The sequence below is a fragment of the Typopeltis vanoorti genome, chromosome 14 (genome assembly GCF_054136105.1).
Source record: "Typopeltis vanoorti isolate ZY-2024b chromosome 14, IOZ_Tvanoo_1.0, whole genome shotgun sequence".
Taxonomy (NCBI): Eukaryota; Metazoa; Arthropoda; class Arachnida; order Uropygi; family Thelyphonidae; genus Typopeltis; species Typopeltis vanoorti.
In genome coordinates, this window is record NC_143562.1 from 110,283,120 (window position 1) to 110,308,062 (window position 24,943).

The window sequence follows — 24,943 nt, forward strand, 5'->3', positions numbered from 1 at the left end:
GAAATGTCTCTGTGACAGAGATGAAATAATGGAAATAGTGAAATTTATATTTAATTATTTCTTTGCATTGTTTTCATTCTATTAAATCCAATTATGAGCTTAAACCAGCACCTAAGCCTTAAAACACAAAAGTGAAATAATATTTTTAAGTTCAGCATTGTATAAAATGGTTTTGAACTATGAGAAATAATAAGAGGCACAATGCACATCAGAAATTATTTCACTAAATGTTTCAAGCATATACTGAAAGTAAACATTGTTCTAATCACAGCAAAATGAGTTATAAATAAAAAGCTTACTGATTTTTTATATTACTAGTTTATTAGGCACAATTTGAACAAACTTGTGCTTTGCACACAAAATATAAAATGAACACTGAGATAGGAGGAAGGGAAAAAAAAAGAAGTAGCAATTACATTTAAGTTATAATTTTTTCTTATTTTATGACCAAAACAGGATACTTAGTGCCATAGCTACACAAGCAGCAGCAACATATGGACTTTTTCTTTCACCTGAAAAAAAAAAAATTAAAAAAAATAGATATCCAGGCATTTTTACTTAATCATTATTTTGAATGACTGAGTGATGATAAAGAAAGAACTGAATTAATGTAAAATAAATAAAATTCAATTTGAATTATTTGTAAATCTGAATAAAACTTTTATAAACCCTTTTACCAGGTGATGGTGACAGTTACAATTTTAATGCACTATAAATTCTCATAGAGAATTTAGAGTGAATTAAACAGAAAGAACATGTTAAAAAACATTTAAATCACTAAAGGTATAGATCAAAATTTTTATTAAAAAAAATTATAGATCAAAATACATATTAAACTTTTTTTTAATATGTATTAGAATATAATGTACTAAATGAACCAGAGGTTCCTGTTTTTGAGATATTTTGTACACACAGGACACTAGAGTTGTGACATCTATCTCAGAATTGCATGAACTAACTCTGCATGGAACAGTCATGTGATAAGATATGGGTTTCTCAGTAGGTGCTGTAGTAGCAATGAAGCTGCCAGGGATCCCTAACTGCATAAGCATTCAGGAAATGTTTTTCAGACTTCTTGTATAATTAAGATAAGTGCTAAAGCATAGTTCTGAGGCAGCCACACATTATCTCTCTTAAATGGTGACATGATGGGGGGGGGGATGATTAGGATATCCACATATGCAATAATTTCCTTAAGCACCAATGAAAGAAGGTCCCTAATCAGAGACTCCTGTCTACATCACAGTTTTATTTAAAATAAAATTTTCAATTTAACATTAAAGTAAATTTAACAAAATTTTAAATTTTAAAATAAAAATAAATAATCATCACCACGGTGCAACTTTTCCTAAATGTAGATTCTCTTTTGAGTTGAATGCATATTTCATGACTATTTATTCAAAAAATCCACTGTTTTTAATTTGTTTATTTATAGAATATTTTATTGTAATATTAAATACTGATAATGAGTGTCCAAGAACTGATGTATTTATTCAGACCAATAAATGATGTGCACAATAGTAGTAGCAGAGCAATTCTGAACCCCAAAGCAAATTCCTTTTGTGGAGTGGAACTGATTTTGGACATGACAAAATTTTTGTGAAGTTATAAGTTATCATGTTATGTGACTAATGCAATCAATATGATATCTTGCAGCATAAAACTGCTGGCAATAGTAGAAAGAACTAAGAGCTGGTAGATACCAGCTGACTCATTAGTACTTTCAAAATGCACTGACAAAGTGCCACCTAAAACAGATTCTACATAATTATGATTATCAAAAAAACTGTGCAGTTTTTACAAACAATCTTATATATTAAAATTTTATTATTATTATTATAATGAACAGTTTCTTGGCTACTTTCTTGGTGATACTAATAATATATTTATATCGAGAAACACTGAAAGTATCCAAAGAATAGAAGTTTTACTCATTTCTGTAGTGCAAGGATTGTCCAACAAAAAAATGGAGAACAATGCACTATTATCACTAAAACTGCATACCAGATTTGCAGTCAACTGGAGGAAGTCTTTGACACAGAAAAGTAAAGGAACAGCTCAAAGAATATGGAGGATAAAGATCTATCATGCTGAGTCTATCATCACCACCATATACACTGCCCTACTTAAAAGGAAGCTGATAATTGAGCTTAATTAATAGGTCTTTATGTCAAACAAAATCAAATATCACAGAGACATCAAGAATAACTACTTGAGTTCCACAAACGTTTTCCATAGTTTGTCCCAAGGCAGGTACCATAAAAGAAAGTATTTAGCAAGACTACCTACCTATTGATCAACAGTGGTGAAGTCTATGTTTTATGATCACTTAACTGGTTGCAATATATGCAAAATAGTCATTTTCTCGAGAAGATCATGACAAATCCCTTTGGTTTTCATTAATTTTATTAGTGCATGTATCTGTTTTTAATTAACAAATAACAAAAACATCCTGAAGTTGAGAAAATAAAAAAAAATAAATCCATGCTAACATAAAGACAAATTTCTTTTGCTGACAGGATTATTCAGGACAGGTTACATAACTTATATAATGTAAAAGTTTAAAATCATGTTTAAACAAAAGACTCATTAAAAAGTGAAATGAGAAGGTGTTTAGTAAGATTAAGAGAAATTAATATAAAGGATGAGATACGTTGAGCCCATAATACACAATGTTCATGGTTAAGCGTGTGGACAGACTTATGTGTTCGTCGAACATGTTATTTTTTTTAACGGTATATATTAGAAATATCAGCAATAAGTTCATAAATTAATTATTTACTTAGTTTCGGTGTTCTAATATATACCGTTAAAAAAATAAACAACATGTTCATGGGTAAGGTTATATATCAGATAGAATCAATTTTAAAAGTATAATATATTACACAGGTCTGAATCTAATCCAGAATGCAAAGAAACTTTATAAGGTCTTTTCAAATAAAGACAGTCTCATGTGGAGTTAGATAGGTTTACCTCCTGAAAACTTTTTTTTTTTTTTAAATCTTGAAAAATAGCCAAACCTGGGAATACTACCAACTACAGCAGACTATGCAGATAAGATTAAGTGTTCTATCAAAGAATAAGGTTACTTGGCAGTGCCATGCCACTGAACTTAACATATACTCAGGAAGGCAAAATGTGGTGTAATATATATGACACATTAAAAATTCTATGAGGAAATCGTAGATAATAGAAAAACAGAATGTATAAAATTTAACTAAAGATCTTGCATACATCAATTTCAATACATTTGAATGACATTTAAAACTTATGTTGCAGTGTTTACACATAGGTGAGGTATTAACATGTTAACGGGAAGGAAAGTATGATATGACAAACCTTGCAGAGTCGGGCAGTAAGATCAATTTCTTCTCTGTAGTCCCCTATATGGTTTAATACGATAAAGTTTAATTTCATACATACTCTGGTATAGTTTGTTTCTGGTTTCTTTGTGCCTAGCTGCTTTCCATTAGGTGTCTGATTTGTGCTTTATTAACTGCCTGTAGTAGTTCCCATAAGGAACACAGAGAAACAGCGGTTTGGTAAGGGATGGGCTGACCTAGTTATAGTATCTGCAACCTTTATCCAATTAATGTCAATGAGGCTAGGAATCAAATAAAGATGAGCACCCATGTGAAATTTCTATGTGAAAGAATAAATGTTAAGAGAGAGACAGAAGGATGCAAGTGGCATTAGAGTTCATTATATAGTTTATTATGAGCAGCATTAGAGTTCATTATAGGTCATCATGATGACCTATAATGAACTATTAAGATTAAGAGGGACTTGTTGCAGTGGGGTATGGTAATCTACAAGGAAGACTGCTCTGTAGGCAAGTCCGTCTCTTGCCTTGTTTTCATGGATGATGGTGAAATGCCACAATGTAGTATCTGGCATTTTTCCTCAAGGAAGCATGAATAGTCAGCATTCATGTCCAAAGCAAAACTGGCTAGCCTTTTGTAGGAGAACCAAGGCACTGTTGATGTTTTAGTAGAGTCCCCAAAATCAGCATTCATAAAGATTTGTAAACTTGAGGATGAAGTATTCATACTCTTTTAGTATGAATTCTAAAGGGGTCCCTGCACCAGGGATCCCTACCTACCATGGGACAACATGTGGATGATAATATAGGGCAGAAATTCCCAACGTGTGGGTCACGAGCTGATTTTGGGTTGGTAGCATTAAATATTAAAATATGAGAGTAGTTTACATGTTCATTACGAGAGTTTTACTCATCGAGAATCGTAGGATGAACAATTTAAAGTCGATTCAGTTAAAGATCACATGAGAATTACTATTTTTGTCTAGTTTCTCTCAGCTCGCTTCATTGAAAATGAATTTTGATCATAAAAAATTGATACAGTTTTGGCTGTCAGTTCAAAACACAAATTGATAGCAATGATGAATTAAAAGCAAATTTCAAAATAAACAATTATCAAACACCTTGCATCTGAAAATAACACATATCAATGTGGAAGTCAAAGACATCATCAGCAAAAATAGAAAACAATTATTCTTCACATATACCTCAATATGTATTGATTAATAAATTTATATATTAATTAAGTGTATTCAATAAAAAATGTAAAAGTAGTAAAGCAATTTTTTTTATTCAAACCCCCCCCCCCCCTTATAAAACATGCATTACAAGCAAGTGGGTTGCAAAAAATTACCATTTTTGAAAGTGGGTCTCAATCCATAAAAGTTTGGGAAGCCCTGATATAGGGTATATAATACATGTTCATGGAAAGGAGTGAGATGCTACTCCAACAGTATACTTATACCAGTACTATAGCAAACAGTTCTGTCTGTGTCTTAAGGCTAAGTGCTGAGAGAAACTCAGGAAAAAATAAACACATCAAAAAATGCAATGGCCTTTGGGATTCTAAACCTGTGCCTCAAAGTTCGACCTCTTCAAAAGGCTTAACAAAGCTGCCTTAAACACCAAATCTTGGCCACAATTTTGTTGTTGCCCTGAAACAAGTATTGGTGCTAAATGTTCAGTGTGATTCAGTTCAATAGATCTTCACCTCCCAAAAGAATCTATTTTCCTGCCAACTCAGTGCCCTCAAGAAGCTATGCAAAGATGATAACCTAGTCATCACCTGGGCTATAAGGGTAGTGCCACAGTTATCCTTAAATCCTTAAGCCAGTGAATGCAATAGAAAAAATGGATATCATTCTCAGAGATCAACTACCGATGATCCCACTAAATCTCCGACCAAAAAATTAAAAGGTCTACTAAAAAAAGTTTCTTCCTGGCCTCCTGAAATCTCAAATGCTACTGATTTCTTCCAGTTATAAATTATCTAAACAGTGAGCTAATTCTCTTATTTCCCCTTACTGGTCATACTACAACTTACATAAAAAAATTAATAATAAAATAATATAAAAAACCTCTTTAAAACTTCTAATGAAAATCAAATTGTTAATAATACAGATATCTTAGTCAGCTTTGACATCACCTTACTGTTTACCAAAAATCCCTTAAATAACACCTTATTATCTATAAAAAAGTTTTCTCATATCATAGATCTCTTTTCCTTAGTAATAAATTCTGGATATTTCTCTTGGAAGAACAAAAATACAAACAGATAGAAGGAACCTCTATGGGTTCTTCCCTGTCATTCTCTTGCAAACTTTTTCATAGATTTTGAAAAATAGGCTCTTGACTCTGCCTCTCTCAAACCTTCTAATCTGGTCAAGATATGCTGATGATGTATTCTCTATTTGGCCTCATGGCCCAGACACAATATACTCTTTCCACTATCGCCTCAATGGTCTTCACCTTAGAATCCAATTTACAATGGAAAAGGAAACTAATAATAGTCTAGTCTTCTAGACACCTTAGTAACATGCCTACCTAAGGGCATCTTGGTAAACATGCCTACCTGTCCTTTAAAATATACAGGAAACCTACTCACACAGGCAGATAAAAACTTTCACAAATTTTTCCCATCACTGTCTCTCCCCCCCACCTCTCAGCAATATGGTATAATTAGAACACTAACCAACGGAGCCTATAACCTTTTCTTCACTGAGGCTTTCTCTTGAAGCAAAATGCAATCATATACACCATATCTATCTAATGGTTACAGTTCACACAGAATCAAAAACAAAATCACTCCTTTCCCTAATCTATAACCTTCTCTTTAGAAGGATTTTAGTAATGCTATTATTATTCTCTACATCTGAGGCAAATCTGAAATAATACCAACAATCTTAATGAAATACAACCTGTGCAGTGCTTCCAAGCTCCATCTGAAACTAGCTACCTTTATCTGCTCCACTAAGGAATAACTCCCTAATCTCTCAGTTCTTGGTGTATATAGAGTTCCTTCTTCTTCTTGCAAGTTGTCTTACTATGGATAGATACGAAGATCAGCCACCATCCACATAAAAGAACATAAAAAAAACATCTGCAGTTTTTTAACATATGGTTCATAGAATCAAATAGAAAAATAATATTACCATGCTTTACTGCAGCAAATTTAGAAGAGAACATGATGGAGAAGTGCTCCCAGTTGTCCACCATGTGCCTCACAATTAGCTCATGCACATCCTTAGCTATTAGCTGAGTGTCATACATAAGATAGGAGAGGGACTGAAACAGTCAGGCTCTGTCTCCTGTGATGGGGACAATAGTGTGAGGCACCATCTCGCCATTAATATTTAAAAACTCAATTGCCATACCTACTTGAAAAAAAGAGATGGGACAAAATGCACTAAAAAGTGAAAAATAATCCTTTCTTAAATATATGAATTTCAACTTTTGGAGTCAGCACCAAATTTAACACAAACCAATTACAGAAATTTTCAACTACATGATAACCTATTTAATTGTTGTCGAATATTACTAAACGTTGTTGAAAGTTTTTCACTTGGTTATATAAATTAAAGATACCAAGAAATTATAACTTGGTTTAATTCATTTTCCAAGTGTAAGCAAACAAAGTTTGCGCTTGAAGTATCTTTCAGGACTGGAGCAACTCGTGGCAAGGTCCTCTAACTTCTCCTCACTTGCCTTAGTATCCCATAATGCAAAGCACATCTCCTTGCAGACATGTATATAATGCTATTGATTAAGGCAGTGTTTCTCAAACTTCAGATATTTATGTATCCCTTCTTAAATTTTCATTATTACCAAGTACCCCCTTATCAAAATAATAATAATAAATATCCAGCCATCCTGGCTGACCGAGTGGTGAGCATATCCGCTCCCCAGCCAAACGGCTGCGGGCATGGATGTTTACGATTATCTGTATGAGTTGAAATACTAGTGGTGGTGGTTGGCGGTGGGTGGATTGTGAGTGGTGGAAACAGAGTTGTAGAGTGGATCTCGATGAGTCTTTGGACTCCCTGGAGGTGACAAATAATAATAATAATAATAAATAAAGTATATTTCATTGTAAATGTCTATTTTATTTGAATTTATATGTTCATGTAAACAAAAAAATTATTTATTTTTAATAGAACAAAACTTGGAATACAAAATACGTTCCTCATCATTTCCCATCCATGAAAATCCATATTTCAAGTAATTCATATCATACTTACGAAGACGTTTCATCTTCTTCCTAGTTGGTTCTCTAGAGGAGTCAGATGACACGCCCTTATCAATTTCATTTGATCCAGATACAATATCAACGTTTTCTTGTTGCTTACATCTACTTGTATTTGCTATATTGCTTTCTTTTGTGCATTTTATAAATCCAGTCTTTAATCAATGATCCATACTTAAAAATTTGAAAGCTAAAAAAACACTATATTTACTCAAATATAACTTGCACTTTTTTCCCAAAATTAAAGTAAAAAATCATGGTGCGAGATATATGCGGGGATTTTTGGAAACTAAAGTTTTCAGAAAAAAACTGAAAATGGTGCGACTTACCAAGAAGCTCCTATTCACTATCGCTACTTTTCGTATCGAGAACAGTTTCCTTGTGTGCATCGTCAGTCATCTAACCAAATAGCTTCATCTTCTTTCCCATTATTTCAAGCAAAAATATCAGTAATTTACAAGACTCGAAATACGTAATGAACAATCCTTCACAAATGACTAATGAGAAGTAAAAGCAGAGCGCGAAACAGACAGCAGTGGTAGGCCAGTAGAGATTGAGCAGCTATGAAGAAGTGCATAACATTGGTGCGGTATTAAAAAAAGATCGCATGAACCAAAGACAAAGGCAAGCCAACAGTTGAGTTGAAATGCTAATTCTCTTCAACCGAATTCCATAATATCTGAAATATATTCACTATATATTTCTTAGTTTTAACACGTTCATAACGGGAGTGGTGTCAAGCAAAACCATATGTTGCACCAGCAACATATGGTTTTGCTTGAGTCTATACAGCAGTTTCTGTTGGAGGGGAGATGCCATTCATTAGTTAGTGCCGTTTTTATCCAGTTGTCTCTAATTGCACTATTTGTTGAGAAATATATTACAGACTGCAAATGTCTCTGCACCTTATTCAGTGATACAATAAAACTGCTCGTTTTTCTTGCGTCTTCAGTACAGTGATGCTGTTGGGGAGGGCGTGTTGTTTACCGCAGGGAGCAAGTTACTATCGCCAGGACATGAACGTCGTGGCGATAGTAATTCGCAATTTGAGTAGGAGAATTCCTAAATTATACATAATTTATTGAGAAATATATATGTTTAAAATAATTATTTTTTTCTTAATAATGATTCCGTGCATTAATGATGCATAGCCGAAAGTTGCCACATACCTCCTGAAGACCTTTGGCGTACCCCTGGTGGGGGGTACGCTTACCACACTTTGAGAAACACTGCATCAAGGGAAGGGTCACTGCCCAGATCAGTTTCGACCTTTATTGCGGTGAAAAAGTAAAGGGTTGCTCATCATAGGCCTAGAGTAGTTAGTATAGGGGTGCAAGAGAGCCTGATAGTATTAGGAGAAAAAAAAGACAGTAGATAGCATGAGAGAGAGAGAAAAGGCTTCAGCTCTTTTATATCATCATATAGCCAAAGGCTATCAGTTTTCCTTTTTCACCAATCTCATATAGATGAACAACCAAAAAACCAATTGAAACTATGCAAAAATGACTGATACCTAGGTGGTTAGCCCCATCTGGGTTAACAGCCTTGAGTTGGCCTCCTCTGCCTAGGATTGCTCTCCAGTCATCCCTGCAGTTGACTATAAGACTACATTGAATTAAAAGGATGGAACTACTTGGAAACCTCTCATAGCAAGAATAGAGAGAATTTTATCTCCCCCTAGTGAATATTGCATAATGTGGGTGGGTCTACACCATCTAGTGATAAATTTGATATCTCCTAGAATGCTTCTTTCTAAATACAAAAAACACCTGACTGAACAATAAAATTTCCACAATACAGTATTATATTATAAAGCATTTGGATGTCATGTTGCTGGTTTTCATATCCACGTTTTTTTGTAATCTTCCATAAATGGTATTTTAATTCATTAATTATAAAAATCAAAATTCTCTTCCCATTGCTGACAGGTGGTGGGTATTGTAAAAAATTAACCTGTTCTATTGTAATTAGTGGCATGCCCAACACATTACATAATCTGTTCCAAATACGCAGAACAAGAGGGCAGCTGTAGAATGCACGTTCTACTGTTTCTAATTGGTAACAGATGTCACAGAATTGATCTCCGATGTTAAAGTATCTCCATTTGATGGCATTGACTGGAATGCAATTCTCCAAGTAAGATCCTTCCTGTTAAGGTACCCTTGGAACTTCAAGTTATGAAACAAAATATTCTTGTCAGTACCCAACTGTGGAACTTTGTGGTGAAAGAGATTAAAAATTTTTTATACCAAATTTTACTTTCTTTAATGGAAAGAAAGTCAATTCCAGAAAGTGTTTTAGCAATCTCAGAGTTAAACACAATGTTGTAGTATTCAGGAACAATCTCAGCTTTTGGACTTTTATAATCATTAACTCCAAACAGGGAAAGATGAAAACCCAAGTAGTACCAGAGAAGGTCTGCACATGTGTGATTAGTTTCCAATATTTTATGGATTTTTGAAGCTGTATTGCTTAAATAGCAGAATCTGATTTTAAGAGGAACCTGTGGCATAGTAAATTAATTAATAAAGAAACGCGTAAAAAACCACAGTGATATCTTTAATTATTAAGAAAAGGACAAATATTTCGTAGTAAAATTAATAGTACATCTTCAGTGTCTGTTACAGTAATAGAAATGGAATACAAGCAAAGCGTTCGGTGGATGATCACCTATTAAAATACAATTGTTACCGCATGCTAGGAAATAATAGAAATTAACAAATTTAATCTATTAAGATAAATGGTTTTTACATAAGATAAAAGTCTCCCAGATCTTTGAGAGAGACAGACGGTAATTTCTATTTAAATTCGGTCGGTGTAAGATAGTTTCACAACTTCCTTTGAATAAGCATTCATATTTGAATCTATCTACATCTATGGAGGACAACTTTATCCCACTGGATACTATGAGTAGAGTCAATACTGTGCTGCACCAGACCAGACTTCAGAGGTTTGTTATAATCAATATAATATTGATGTTCTTTTATTCTTTTTTCCAAAGAACAGCCAGTTTGTCCAAAATAAGAGACATCGCATTCGCAAGGTATTTGGTAAATGCCAGCCAAAGATAGAGAAGACAGTTTATCCTTTGTAGAAGGTAATAAAGAAAAAATTTTATTGACAGGAATATGTGCTGGAATCAATTGATACTTTTTCAGAATTCTACCTATAGGTTCTGAGATTCCTGGAATGTACAGAATAGGAACTCTGCAGACTGTTGAAGAAACTGTAGGTATTGGAACATAAGAGTCAAGTATCTGTTGGATTTGATTGGAGTTGTAATCATTCGATTCCATTAACTTTTTAATGATGGAAAGCTCTTGTTGTAAGATTATTGGGGAAGAGCAAACTTTGTGCTCTATGAATTAGAGATTTATGAATGCAAATTTTTGAGATGCACGTGTGGAGCGCAGACTTTTTGTGAATGTATCTGCCAGTAAATGTGGGTTTTCGAATGATGCTTGTAGATAAGGTACCAGAAGACATTCTAGTAAGGAAGATGTCCAAAAATGGTAAAGTACCAGAGTTTTCTTTTTCCATAGTGAATCGGATGCGTGGGTGAAGGTTATTTATCCTGTAGAAAAGTGGAAAGTTCATCTTCAGTGTGTGGCCAAACAGCAAAAACATCATCGACGTAACGGTACCAAAGAGATGGTTGAGGATGAATGGATGAGAACATAGTATCTTCGAATTGTTTCAAATAGTAGTTTGCCAAAGGTGGAGACAGAGGACTACCCATGGCAATACCTTCAACTGGTTTGTAGATTTTGTTTTTCCAACTGAGTGGATGACATATTCAAATATCCTTGCAATATCTGGAGGGTAATCTTCATATAAAGAATTGACTGTATCGGTTAATGGGATATTGGTGAACAGAGAAATGATGTCAAAACTGACTAACAATTCAGAATCGGTAATTTTAATATCCTTGATTTTATCAAGAAAATCTGTTGAGTTTTTTATATAGGATCTGGAATGACCAGTGAGAGCACTTAAGGAACATGATAATATTTTTGCAATCCGATAAGTTGGAGAATCGATGCAATTCACAATAGGTCATACAGGACAGCCTTCTTTATGGATTTTAGGGAGATCACATGTAATCCTACTAATTCACAAATTAAACAACTAAATAAATTACTTGATGATGTTATCAGTTAGGATCCTAACTACATGGATAAAATACGCACCTACTTTAGAACTCCTCGTCTATATGGACTCCCTAAAATCCAAAAAGAAGGCTGTCCTGCAGACCTATCGTGAATTGCATCAATTCTCCAACTTATCGGATTGCAAAAGTATTATCACATTCCTTAAGTACTCTCACTATTCATTCCAGATCCCATATAAAAAAACTCAGATTTTCTTGATAAAATCAAGGATATTAAAATTACAGATTCTGAATTGTTAGTCAGTTTTGACATCATGTGTATTGTTGACTTGTTGTAAGAAAGGTTCAAGAACCAATGCAAAGAGCAGTGAACTGAGGGGGCAACCTTGCTTGACTGCTTTTTGAATTTTTACTGGGTCTGACAGGAACCCGTTAACTAGAAGGCAGGTGGTTAAATTGGCATAGGCTCCTTTGATAACAGATACCAGTTTTTTACATACACCAATTTGCTGGAGGATAGGGAATAGAAAGGGATGCTGGACATTATCGAATGCTTGAGTAAGGTCTACTGATAGCACTGCCATCAACTGCTTTTTCTTGTTAACTAAGCGAATTAGATCACGTAGCAGAAATAGATTAAATTCTACTGCTCGACCTTGTACTCCATACACCTGTATGCTTTTAATTATATATTTCATTCCCATTTTGGGCCTGTTATTGATAATGTGGAAAAATATCTTGTAGTCAGTATTAGATAGAGAAATAGGTCTCCAGCTGCTGATTAAGGTGTGATTTCTATTAGGTTTAGGAATGAGGATAGCATGGCTTGCTACAAATTCACTTGGTATGTGTTCTGATGTGAGAAAGGAATTAAATAGTGTAACTAGAATGGGAAGAATAAAATCCCAGGCCTCAACGATAAAGTTCTATCCCCAGACCATCAGGCGCTGGGGATTTTCTTGTCTGGCATTCTTTATAAGCTGTGGTAACTTCAGATGCTGTAATGGGGCTGTCAAGTCCATCTTGGACATGAACAGGAAAGCCATTAATGTTCCAAGAGTTATAATTTCCAACCGTACTATTGTCTTCAAACAGATTTTTGTAGTGTTTTTGAAAGGAGTCAAGGATGTCTTTAGTGGTGGACAAATCTTCTCCATCAACACAGATTTGAGTGATAGTCCTTTCTTTGCGAAATTTTGTAAATTGTCTATTGAAGAATGCAGCTGAAGGGCTACCTTCTAAGTGCTGTTGTATTCTTTTCTTAAAATTTCTTTCTTCTACTTGTTTCTGCCTTTTCAGTTCTATCTCTATGTTAATGTTTCTAATGATGTTGCTACATTCTATTCCAGTGGTGTTCAACTTTTTTACTACGCGAGCTACTTTTCTATACAAAGTTATTCGGTGATCTACTCTCTTATATAGATCATCCCCCAACCTGATATCTGATTACGCACAAATAAACAACTAAAAAAAATACACAACTAAAAACTTTGTGTATTTAAAAATTTATTTATCACTTGTAATTATTTTAATACAACAAATATATATATATTGGAATAAAATATTTATTTCTCTATTTTGGAAAACCAAAGTTAGAAAAAACAACAGATTGATTACAAACTCATAAGTTACAGGAAATGCTGGTTGATAAAAAAAAAAAAAAAAAAAAAAAAAGTGAAATTTGGCATTGTTTGGACTTCGCAATATTTTCATAGTCAAGTTGATATGAAGAAGTGGCCAATCGCAGACAATCATCCAAATGATCATTAGTAATTTGGTTTCTTAATCGAGTTTTATGACGGTCATATTTGAAAAAGTGAATTCTGACAAGTATGTCGATCCGAAACACGACAGAATTTTTCGCGCAATATCAGTTAATATTGGCAATTTTTCATGTGCATACTTCCAAATGTTTATTGATTTTAAATGTAAACTATTCTGAATGTTTATTATCTCAAGTTCTACTTCAGCTTAGTTTATACCAAACAGCCCACTAATTTTATTTGAAATTTCTGTGATGTTCAAATTTTCTTGAAATGGATCATTGATAAAAGATACAATCATTTCAGTTTTTTATTAAAATCTTTAAATCTTGAATTTTTCTTCCTCAACTAATTCTATTTCACGAATAAATTCTTTTAAATCATAGCGAAGCATTTCTTGATTTTGTTCAAAAAATTTTAATAAATATGGGAGATGTCTAAATTCCCAGTCATTTATATTTTTCTTTAATAAAAGTAAGTACTGTTGGAAAGTTTTTATTGAACTTAATATGCCAATTAAATTTTTGTCTCTACCTTGTAACTCTAATTTTAAATTGCTTAATTTCGTACAGAAATCTAATAAAATTGATAAGTGTAACAACTATCTTTTATCACTCACTTGTGAATAAATATCTCCTTTTTCATCAAGAAAAATTTTTATATCGTGAAACAATATAAAAAATTTTATATTTTTATATTAAAAAATTTTTAATATCGTAAAATGCTGAGCCAGCGAACATTATTGTACAACAGACGTTCCCTATCATTATCTGCCTGTAATTTAAATAACTGCTGTTGCAGGGCTTTTCCTCGAACAGAATTTATAATTTTAAACGTAATATTCAAAACATCTTTTGTGTTTAATCTTCTACTACACAGTACTTGTTGGTGAATAATACAGTGGTATGTTAAAAAATCTGGATATTTGTCATTGTTTTTACATAATGGAATGAAGCCTGATTTATTACCTATCATTGCAAGAGCACCATCAGTAGTAATAGACACAAGTTTAAAAAGCAGAAGTTTGTGTTGCTTCACAAATTCATCAAATGCCGAAAAAATGTCTTCTCCCCTAGTCCTTCCCAATAATGGTATAATTTTCAAAAGTTCTTCTTTACTTGAATAATCTTGAAATACCATGCGAATAAATACCATTAACTGAGCAATATCAGTGAAGTCGTTTGATTCATCAAATTGTAATGAAAACGCAACACACTGGTGGCATCCTCTCTGACAGCAATTATGGAACTGGGACCCCTTCTGCTTGCTTCAGTCCCTTTTTATTAGGCCTCATCTGAGACCTCGCATGAAGTTTGGCAACCCCCAAAGAATCGGTATGAGTCTTTCATCTTAAGTTTCAAGTTCGGCATGCCTTTTGTTCTCCTCCGCTTTCTTTTGATTGTAAGTTGCCAGCCATCGGAAAGTTGTTTGAACTCTTTCTGACTGACTTTGGAGATGTTTACACTTAGAGTCTGCAAGCCTTTCTCATAAATACAAGTTTCAATAACAATCTTTCTAATGCCGCCATGTACAGCTTCGGCAACAAAAACATTGCTTTTGTTTTTAACACTCTAACATATTCTTATTAAAGCAGTATATACAGTTAGCTTCAAAAGAGTTATTTACAAAAACATTTAATACAAACTATACCGAGACAAAGTTTATTTTTTTAGAATATTCACATGGAACTTAACCTAAGTAAAAAATCGATGTAATGTGCTTTGGAATATTTAATATTTAAGCTACAATCGAGTTTTTACACTTTGCTTATAATTGTATTCACTCGGCTTGCTGTTTGACTTCCACTGATCCAAATTAATTCATTTACCCAGACTTATAAGAAAATTACTGATTTGACAATTTCAACGAAAAATAAATAAACAATAGCAATAACACTTAAAGCGAATTAAAAATAATACAAAATAATGATAAATAAAATATTATGTTTTCAGTTTTAATTAAATTTGTAAGTAAGGAGGAATACACAAGAGATTGACCAAAAATCGCTCCGTGATCGTCGGGTTGAACACCCCTGTTCTATACCATTGCGTTGGTTTGTTACAAACCAGCTTCTCTCTTTATACAGATCTTTCAACTTTTTCCTTTTGAGGAAAGCCTGTTCCTTTCCCCATTCCATCATATTCTACTTTATTGTTTGTTTGAATTTTAACCACATATCCCAATTCCAGGTAACATTATTCCATTTCAGAGGGTTTGAATTGGAATAATGGAATAAGAGGATCTGGAATTTAGTTGAAAAGATCAACGGAAAATTTGGTGGAAGTCTCCATGGTCCAGAAGAGATCTCTACTTTTTTCCATGCAGTGGAACTTAAGTATAACTGGATTATGATCTGACATGTTGATGTCAAGATGTTTTATCTGAATTATTCTATTTATAAGGGAAGAAGAGATATTCGATCAATATGAGTACCAATATCTTGATTCATGTATGTGTATGCCTGGAGATTAGGACTGAAAATCCTCCATATGTCTACTAGTTGAGCATTGTCAAGACATGTTTTTAATTGTGCATATCCCACTTTTCCACTCCTGGGGTGTCCTCTTATTTTGTCTAATGTGGGGTTTTCAATACAATTCCAGTCTCCAATTGCTATGATATAGTGGGCACCATATAAATATGGCTCCAATTCCTGGAAGAATTTTCATCTAACTGTTCCACTGGATGGAGCATAAATATACACCTTATTACAGACCCACAATATTTCCAATCTATTGTTAAGAATCTCCCTTCTGCATCCCTTTGGATATTACAGAATGACCCAAGGAGGGGGGGGGGGGGAGAAAGAATAAGAACTCCTACTCCAGCCCTGTTAAATCTTCCAAAGCTCCAATAAGAAAGAAGCGGATATCTATCAGTTAAGCTTTTTATATCTGCAGAAGTATGTTTCTTGGAGAAACAAAAACCTGATATTATAGCTTAGCATAAGTTTCCATATAGTTTCTTGTTTAATTTGCCTATGGAATCCTCATACATTTAATGAGGCAATGCAGAAAGGAGATGCTATTAAGGTCTCATCAGTCTGGGTCTGGCTCATAAGGAACCAGACCCAGAGGTGGTGATACTAAGATGGAAGTAATGGAGAAGTCATATTTTCCTATTTGAGTTGCCAAAGGGTGTCACCTTATTATTAAAATACTCTGGAAAATGGATTAACCCAAGTATGTAAGTTCTTGGTATCTTTAATTTATAATATAACCAATTGAAAAACTTTCAACAACCATCTCAAATAGGAAAATATGACTTCTCCGTTACTTCCACCTTATTATCACCACCTCTGGGTCTGGCTCCCACTGGTGAGACCTCCATAAAGGTCGAAACCGGTCTGGGCAGACCTTTCCCTTAATGCATAGCATTATACATCTGCAAGGAGATGTGCTTTGCATTATGGGATACTAAAGCAAGTGATGAGAAGTTATACCATCTTTGCCACGAGTTGCCCCAGTCCTAAAAGATACTTCAGGCACACAAACTTTGTTTGCTTACACTTGGAAAATGGATTAAACCAAGTATATATAATTTCTTGGTATCTTTAATTTATTACTAAAAGTTCTGAAAAGAACTGATTCAGAAATATCAAAAAATAACTGATACACAAAGTAGTCCTAAGAACAAATAATTATTCACAGAATACTCATATGCATCCACAGATTTAGCCCTCAGCCACTCATACTTATTAACACAAGTCACAACTCTTCTTGCAAGAGTTCTGTCACTCATGCTCCTAACAAGCTGCTACATGTTTACTCGCCCCCTTGCAGATACAGGTGTAACTATATAAAATAAGGTACATGTACTTTCATCAAGAATAAACATATTCCTTATTACTAAGGAATATATGAAGTAATGATACATAACTTTCAATACACATAATCATGTCTCCTCATCACTCAGTGGATATGAGTGTAACTACAGAAAATAACGTATGTGTACTTTCATCAAAAAATAAGCATATTTCTTATTATTGAATGTATGAAGTAATAATAATAATACGTAATTTCCAATACACATACTTTTTTTGTTAGTATAAGTATGTATACATCATGAACTATACTTTGTATCGAGTTAATTTCTTCTTCATCTCATCCATCTGGTGACCATTTGGGTTCCTGTTGTACAATCTGTCTCCAAATGGTTCTATGTCTAGTCTTCTCGAACAAATGAAGTTGGGGAATTCGCCCCTTTCTTGTAAGGATCAGGGGCAACTGTTCCTCAGTCTTATGGGTGGGCACTGTTTTCCTGTTGTTCTATTTAGCATGATGTTTGTGCTTTGCATTATGGGATGTTAAGGAAAGTGATGAGAAGTTATATCATCTTTGCCATGAGTGAGGAGGCATTCTCTGGATATGGCCGAACCATCAGAGCTGTTGTTGAAGAATAATGTCTGTGAAGTTGTCCTGGTAGTTGAAATCCTGCTTTACTTGTTCTGTAGTTTTATGTTCAGTCAAGTGTGTTTTGTTTATTTTTCTTAGGCACTTCCCTTCGAATGTACTTATTTTGAATAGTTCCTTCTTAGTTAGTTGCCATGACTCACTTCCATACGTTGCTATAGGGATAATCATGGCTTTCAACAGTTTGATTTTAAGATGTTTCAAGAGTTTGTTATTGTTCCATATTTTGTTTAATTTCTCCTCATGGGCTCACTTTAGTGAGTATGGGCATGGCAAACCTGAGGTACCTGATACTGGACCATGCCTTACTTCATGTAATGTACATCTGTTATATTATCTGTAGACTGGTCCTCTCCCCTTCTTTCTTCTCTTCTTGCTCCTTACCCCCAATGCTATTCGAGTATTCGAGGGCTAGGAGTGAATCTTTCATATCTTGTTATGTCATTTCGCCTATTGCAGCCACTGAAGGGGCAGGCTAGCCCCAATAGGTGGTGGTCCCAAGCCCAGATAAATGGCAAGGGTTGACATCAGGAAGGGCATCCGGTCATAAAACATCACTGCCAGCACTAACTATGATCAAATGAGTCTAAAAGAAAGTGATGCTTAAGGGCATACCCCTTAAGCAACAAGCAGCCACATTGCCCTACAACTGCGAGAAGTGGATGAGGGCTACAGCATCAAGGGCGGGTGCGGTTAAAGAAGCGAGCCGAGCAGGTGGAAAGAATGTTGCAAGTGGGAATGTTGAATGTTGGAAGCATGACTGGAAGGGGAAGAGAGGTGGCAGACGTGATAAGGAAGAGGAAGTTGGACATTTTATGTGTGCAGGAGACGAGGTGGCAGACGTGATAAGGAAGAGGAAGTTGGACATTTTATGTGTGCAGGAGACAAGGTGGAAGAGGGAAAAGGCAAAGGAACTAGGAGATGGGTATAAATTTTTCTACTCTGGAGCGAATAAAGAGGAAAAAAATGGTGTCAGAATTGTGGTGTGTAGCAAAATGAAGGACAAAGTACTGGAAGTGGGTAGGAGGAACGACAGCATCAAGCAAATGAAACTGGGTCTTGGAGAAGAGCAACTGGTCGTGTTATGTGTATATGCCCCACAAGTTGGCTGTACAGCAGAAGAGAAGGATGAATTCTGGAACGTGCTAGATGAAGAAACGAGGGAACTGGAAGAAAATGAGATGGTGATTGTCGGAGGAGACTGAAACGGACACATAGAGAGACAGAATAAGGACTGTGAAAGGGTGCATGGTGGCCATGGAGTGGAAATGATGAACCAGGAAGGAGAGAGGATTTTGGACTGGCAATTGTGAACTCTTTTTTCAGTGAGAGGGAAGAGCATTTGATAACATTCAAAAGTGGCACAATAGTTCACAGATTGACTACATTTTGACTAGAAGAAAACATCTTAAGGCAGTAACATTGTAAGGTAATCCCAACAGATCAGGTGGCACAGAAACACTGGCTTCTGTGCGCAGACGTTGAAATAAGGTTGAAGATAAGAACCTTCGGAAGCCATGGGAGGAAGACAATTAAGTTGTTTTGCTTAAAAGAAGAGCGTGTGAGGAATCGTTTTAGGGAGAAGGTGTTAGAGAGGATTTCAGATGGACTAGAAAGTGTACAAGATTGGTGGAGACATAATTCCAAAGTAATTCTAAGCTGTGCAACTGAGGTGCTCGGTGAAACATCCTGAAAGATTAGAGAGTAGAAGGAGGGTTGGTGGTGGAATAATAATGTACAAGATGCAGTGACGGTTAAGAGGAAGGAAAGCAGAAGTGGGACAAGTCAAGAGTGGAAGAGAACAGAGAGAAAAAGCGAGAAGCCAAAAGACCTTTATGATCAATTAGAAACAAAGGAAGGATAGTGAAAGATTTATCGATTGGCAAAATGTAGAAATAAGGCATCAAAGGACATCGTATATGTGAGGCAGATCAGACTCTGGAGGAAGGATGTGGATATAAGAAACAGATGGAGAATAAACTTTGAAGGGCTTTTGAATGAATAAAATGCAAGGACTCACAGAGAAGATGGGGAGCCAAATGAGGGAAATATACCTGAGGAATGGAGGGAAACTACTCATGTTCCCATCTACAAGAGTAAAGGGGATGCCTAAGACTGTAAGAATTACAGAGGGATAAAGTAGATGTCTCACACAATGAAGATCCTAGAGAGGGTTCTTGATGGAAGACCGAGGAACGAGTTGGAGATTGCAAAGGAGCAATTTGGCTTCATGTCTGTTCGATTGACGACAGATGCTATCTTTGGGTTACGACAAATGATGGAAAAGTTTCATCGAAACTTTTCCATCATTTGTCGATGATGGAAAAGTTTGATGTAGCTCCTCGAAACTTTTCCATCATTTGATGATGGAAAAGTTTCGAGGAGCTACATCAGGTTTTTATTGATCTGGAGAAAGCTTATGATAGAGTGCCAAGGCAAGAAGTCTGGAGGTGTTTGAGGGAGAAAAAGGTACCAGAGAAATATGTCAGGTTGGTGCAGGAGATGTACAGAAATGTGAAGACAAGAGTTTGAACCTGCCTGGGAGAGACAGAAAGTTTTCCAGTGACAGTTGGCTTGCATCAAGGGTCAGCATTAAGTCCGTTCCTGTTTAATACTGTGTTGGAGGAAAGTACTGGAAGAGAGAGGTATGAGCAGAGGTAAGACAGAGTATATGTGTTGCAAAGTGGATGGCAGCCAGGAGACAGTTCTAGAGCTGGAAGGAAATGACATCAGGAAGGTCAGTGACTTTAGATACTTAGGTTCAACAATGAAAGAGGACGGTGAGGCTGAGAAGTGGGATGCAGGATACAAGCAGGATGGAGGAACTGGAGAGAGATGGCTGGAGTGCTATGCGATAAGAGGGTACCGACCAATCTTAAAGGCAAAATCTACAGGACAGTAGTGAGATCAGCTATGACATATGCTATGGAAATTGTGGCTCTGAGGAAAAATAACATCAGCAGGATGGATGATGAGAATGCTTAGGTGGATGTGCGGTGTGACCAGAAAGGATTGTCTGAGAAATGATTATGTAAGGGGAATGGTGAAAGTTATGAACTTAGGAGCAAAGATACAGGAGACAAGGTTGAGATGGTTTGGTTATGTGATGAAGAGGGAGGAAGAGTATGTGGGAAGGTCATGCAGATGGATGTGCAGGCGAAGAGGAAGTGCGGACGGCCAAAGAAGAGATGGAGGGAGATGGTGGAGGAGGACTTGAAGATGAAGAACTTGGATGTGGCTACAGCCCAAGACAGGAGGTTGTGGAGGAGACTCACCACAAACAGCGACCCTACTTAAGTGGGAAAAGCTGTAGAAGAAGATTTTGTTTAATTTATTCATGTTCGACCATCCAATGTTAATTCTGTGTTTTACTGTTTCAGTGCAGTCTAAATTATGTGTAATGGTGCTTCCTAAAAGTAGACAAAGGATTTTACTTGTTCTAGGGTTTGGTTCTCCAGGGTTATTGAGATGTTTTCAACTTCTCTTTCTATTTTCATTATTTTGGTCTTACTGCTGTTGATCTTCATTCAAAAGTTTTTACATGCTTCATTTAAAAGCTGGAGTGTTTTTTTCTAATTGTAGCTTGGATACTGCCAGGATTACTACATCACCTGCGTATTCGATCTGGTTGATGTTTCTTCCATTTATATTTATCCCTGGTTCTGTGGAGATTTCTTCGCATATTTCCTCTAGGTATATGTTGAAAAGTGCAGTGAGAGTGGGCACCCTTGCATGACTCCTTTTTCTATCTTAATTTCTTCTGTGCTTATGTTATTATATTTGATGAGTGCTTTTGTGTCTTTGTAAAAGTTTGAAATGAAGGTCAACAATTCGGAATCTATTGAATTAAAGTTTAAAATGTTGATCAGTTTGTCTCTGTCTATGGAATCAAAGGCTTTTTTTTAATGAAGCTGCAGTACAATGGTAGATTGTGTTCCCAGCACATTTCTGCTTTTGAAGATTTGATCAATTGTAGATCTTGTGGGTCTGAAACTAGCTTGTTCCACTTAGATGATTTCTTCCATTAATTTATGCGTGCGGTTTTGTATAATTCGAATTAATAGCTATGATTTAAAAGGGTGATAAGGCAATAGTTTTCACATTTTTGTTTATCACCTTTTTTTCTTTATGGATGGGTATTATGATCACAGTTTTTCAATCCTTAGGTATTTCTCCTGAGAATAAAATTTGGTTAAAAAGTTTCAATAAATATTTTATGGTTCCCTGGCCTCCATGTTTCCAGAGTTCAGCAGGAATTTGGTCAATTCCAGGAGTGTTGGATGTTTTCATTTGGTTTATTGCTTTAAGTAATTCATCTTTTAGGATAGCAGATGCTCTTTCTTTTTATTCGCTATTTGATGAATCCCATGTTTGATTTCTTTGAAATGATGTTTGGTAGTATTATTTCCATATTTTTTGTATATCTTGGATTGCACCGGTTTCCATATTATTAGAATCTTTCATTTTTAAAGTGATGTTATTATATTCTTTGGTTAGATCTTTTATTATTTTGTAAACAGTTTCAGTGTCATGCTTTTTATTTGCTTCTTCATATTGTTTTACTTTTTCTTCTAACCATGATTCCTTTGCTGCTTTGCACATTGTCGATTTTACTTTTAGCCTTTTGTTGTTGTTTTGTGTTGTCTGGTTTCTTCAGAATTATTCTGATTTAACGTGTTTTTTAGCCTCTCTTTTTTTTTTCTAGGAGTTTAAGATTTCAGGGGTGATGCAATTGTTATTTGGTTTGATGACTGTGCCTAGAATCTTGATAGCTGTGTTTTTGACTATTGTTCTTCCCTGGTTCCATGCAGTTTCTATGTTAGCAAAGGGTATGTTTTGCACTTCTGTTTCTATTGTATTCTCATATAATTTATTTATATGTGCTTCGTTTATTTTGCATATATCTATTAAGTTACAGTTGGTCTTTGGAATGTTATTCTCCTTACTATGTATTAGGCCTACTAGCCTGTTACAGAACTGACTTGAACTCTTCTAAGTCGTACCCGTCCTGAGGATAAGGTGACTAGCCCTATGCCTCCCGGTATATCCTATGGCTTTATCTCATGTGTTCACAGGGCCGGTTTGCCTACTTGTGGGAGGGAAAACCCTGCTGTCCATCCCCAAGACTGGCTATATCTGAGAAAGACCCTTAAGCTCCTCATGTAGGCAACAAGAATCAAACCCAGGACACTCCTTTCCCAGGCACATGGTTGCGAAGCAAATAGCCACTAGGCTAAACGCAAGGATCTTGAAGATATACCGTCTTTTTACTTATGAAATGTTATTTTTAAATTTTAATTTAATCTTTGCTGAGATGACATCATGGTCAGAGTCAAAATCAGGCTTTTTTTTTAGGGCTTTGACATTCTGAACATAAGCTTTCCATTTGTTTCTTATTAAAATGTAGTCAATACAATTTTTGGTAATTCCATCCAGTGATGTCCAAGTATATTTATGGGAAGGCCCATGGTACAATTGGGTGTTGAAATGAATAATTATTTTATTTTCAGAATTGAAGTAATTTTTCTCCTCTGTTATTTCTTTCATCTATTCTGATTTGCCCATGACCCCCTTCATATCTGGTGAGTATTTCCCTATTTTGAAGTTGAAATCTCCCATGACTGTTAAGATATCTTTTCTATTAGTTTTGTTTATGAGGTCTTGTAGTTTGTGATAGAACATCTATTTCTTCATCATCATGTGAATGGTCTGGTGCATAGATCTAGATAATTTTATGTATATCCCTTCTTCCTTAGCTTTCAATCTAATCAAAATCATTCTTGATCTGTATGACTCAAAATTTGTTTATGTTAAATTTGGCGCAGACTGCAAAAAATTTAAATTCTTATATTTAAGAAAGGATTATTTTTCACTTTTAAGTGCATCCCCCCCCTTTTTTGAAGTCAGTTTTATTGTTGTTGTTTTTTAAATTTCTTCGCTGTGTTGTTTCATTTTTATAAACATATAGATAAGCCTACAAAAAACTGTTAGGGGACCACTGGAGAAATGCCTCTTTCAAATAAAATAAATATCCCTTTTTTACCCTTTAGGGGTGAAATTTTAAAAACTGTTAAAACACTTTTTAAAGATTTTCAAAAGACACCGATAGCAAAAAAAAAAAAAAAAAAAAAAAAAAAAAAAAAAAAAAAAAAAAATATTAACCTTTGTAAGCAAAAACCAAGTCAATATCTCATCAGGCCTAAGAGATATTGAGGAATCTGCAAAAACACATTTTATCCCTTTTCACACCTTTGGGTGTCGAATTCCTAAAAATCCCTAGATAGTGAAAGGAATATACTCCCAGAATTTCATGTTTCTAAGTCCAATGGTTTGGGCTGAACGTTGATGAGTCAGTCAGTCAGGACATTTGTTTTTAAAATATATATATATATATTGGGTGCTTAGGGGTTTGAGAGGAGACCTCCACATAGCCTTTAAAGGAATGTGGAGAACTTCCAGCTGGGGCATCTCCTGGTTAAACAACGCCTCCAAATGCCAGGGAATCAAGACAAACAGCAAAATGTCAGCTACTGGAACAAATCCTGAAACACACTAAAACTCAACATCACCAGAGTTCAAGATTGGTACTTTCAACATAAGAAGCCTGAATGGAAAAGAAATGGAGCTAGCTGAGGAATTGGATAAGTACCGGATCATCATAATAGGGGTGACTGAAACAAAAAAGACAAAAACTGGTGAGATCTTTCTGAGCAATAAATACAAAATATTAGATTCAAGCAATGACAATCAAGGAAAAGAAGTAGTAAAGTAGTAACCATAGTATTCAACACTAAATACGAGGCTAATCTTCTTCAATGGCAGGCAATATCAAGTAAAGTGACATGGGCAAATATCAGAATGGGGAACTGGACAATGAGACTTATTTGTGCCTGTTCCAAAGAAGGTTCTACTAAGGTAGAAGTGGAGGAATTTTTTGAGGCTTTAGAGAAAGCAACTGACAAAATGAAAAAAGGAAAAGTTGCTCCTTGTTGAGGATCTAAATAGCAGAGTAGGAAATGATTATCAGACATACAAAAATATTTTGGGAAAATTTGAAGAAAAGAGCAAAGCCAATAATAATAATAATAATACCAA

At 35.1% G+C, this 24,943-nt stretch overlaps 1 protein-coding gene across 1 annotated transcript in view; it reads right to left on the reverse strand.

The window, feature by feature from the left end:
* Positions 1-299: 299 nt before the first annotated feature.
* Positions 300-24,943, reverse strand: part of ksh (transmembrane protein 167A-like protein ksh) — a 59,729-nt gene continuing 35,085 nt past the window's right edge. Inside the window, exon 4 of the mRNA XM_090403910.1 lies at positions 300-512. Coding sequence (XP_090260036.1) covers positions 442-512 — 71 coding nt within the window. The 3' untranslated portion in view covers positions 300-441. The remainder of the gene's footprint in view (positions 513-24,943) is intronic.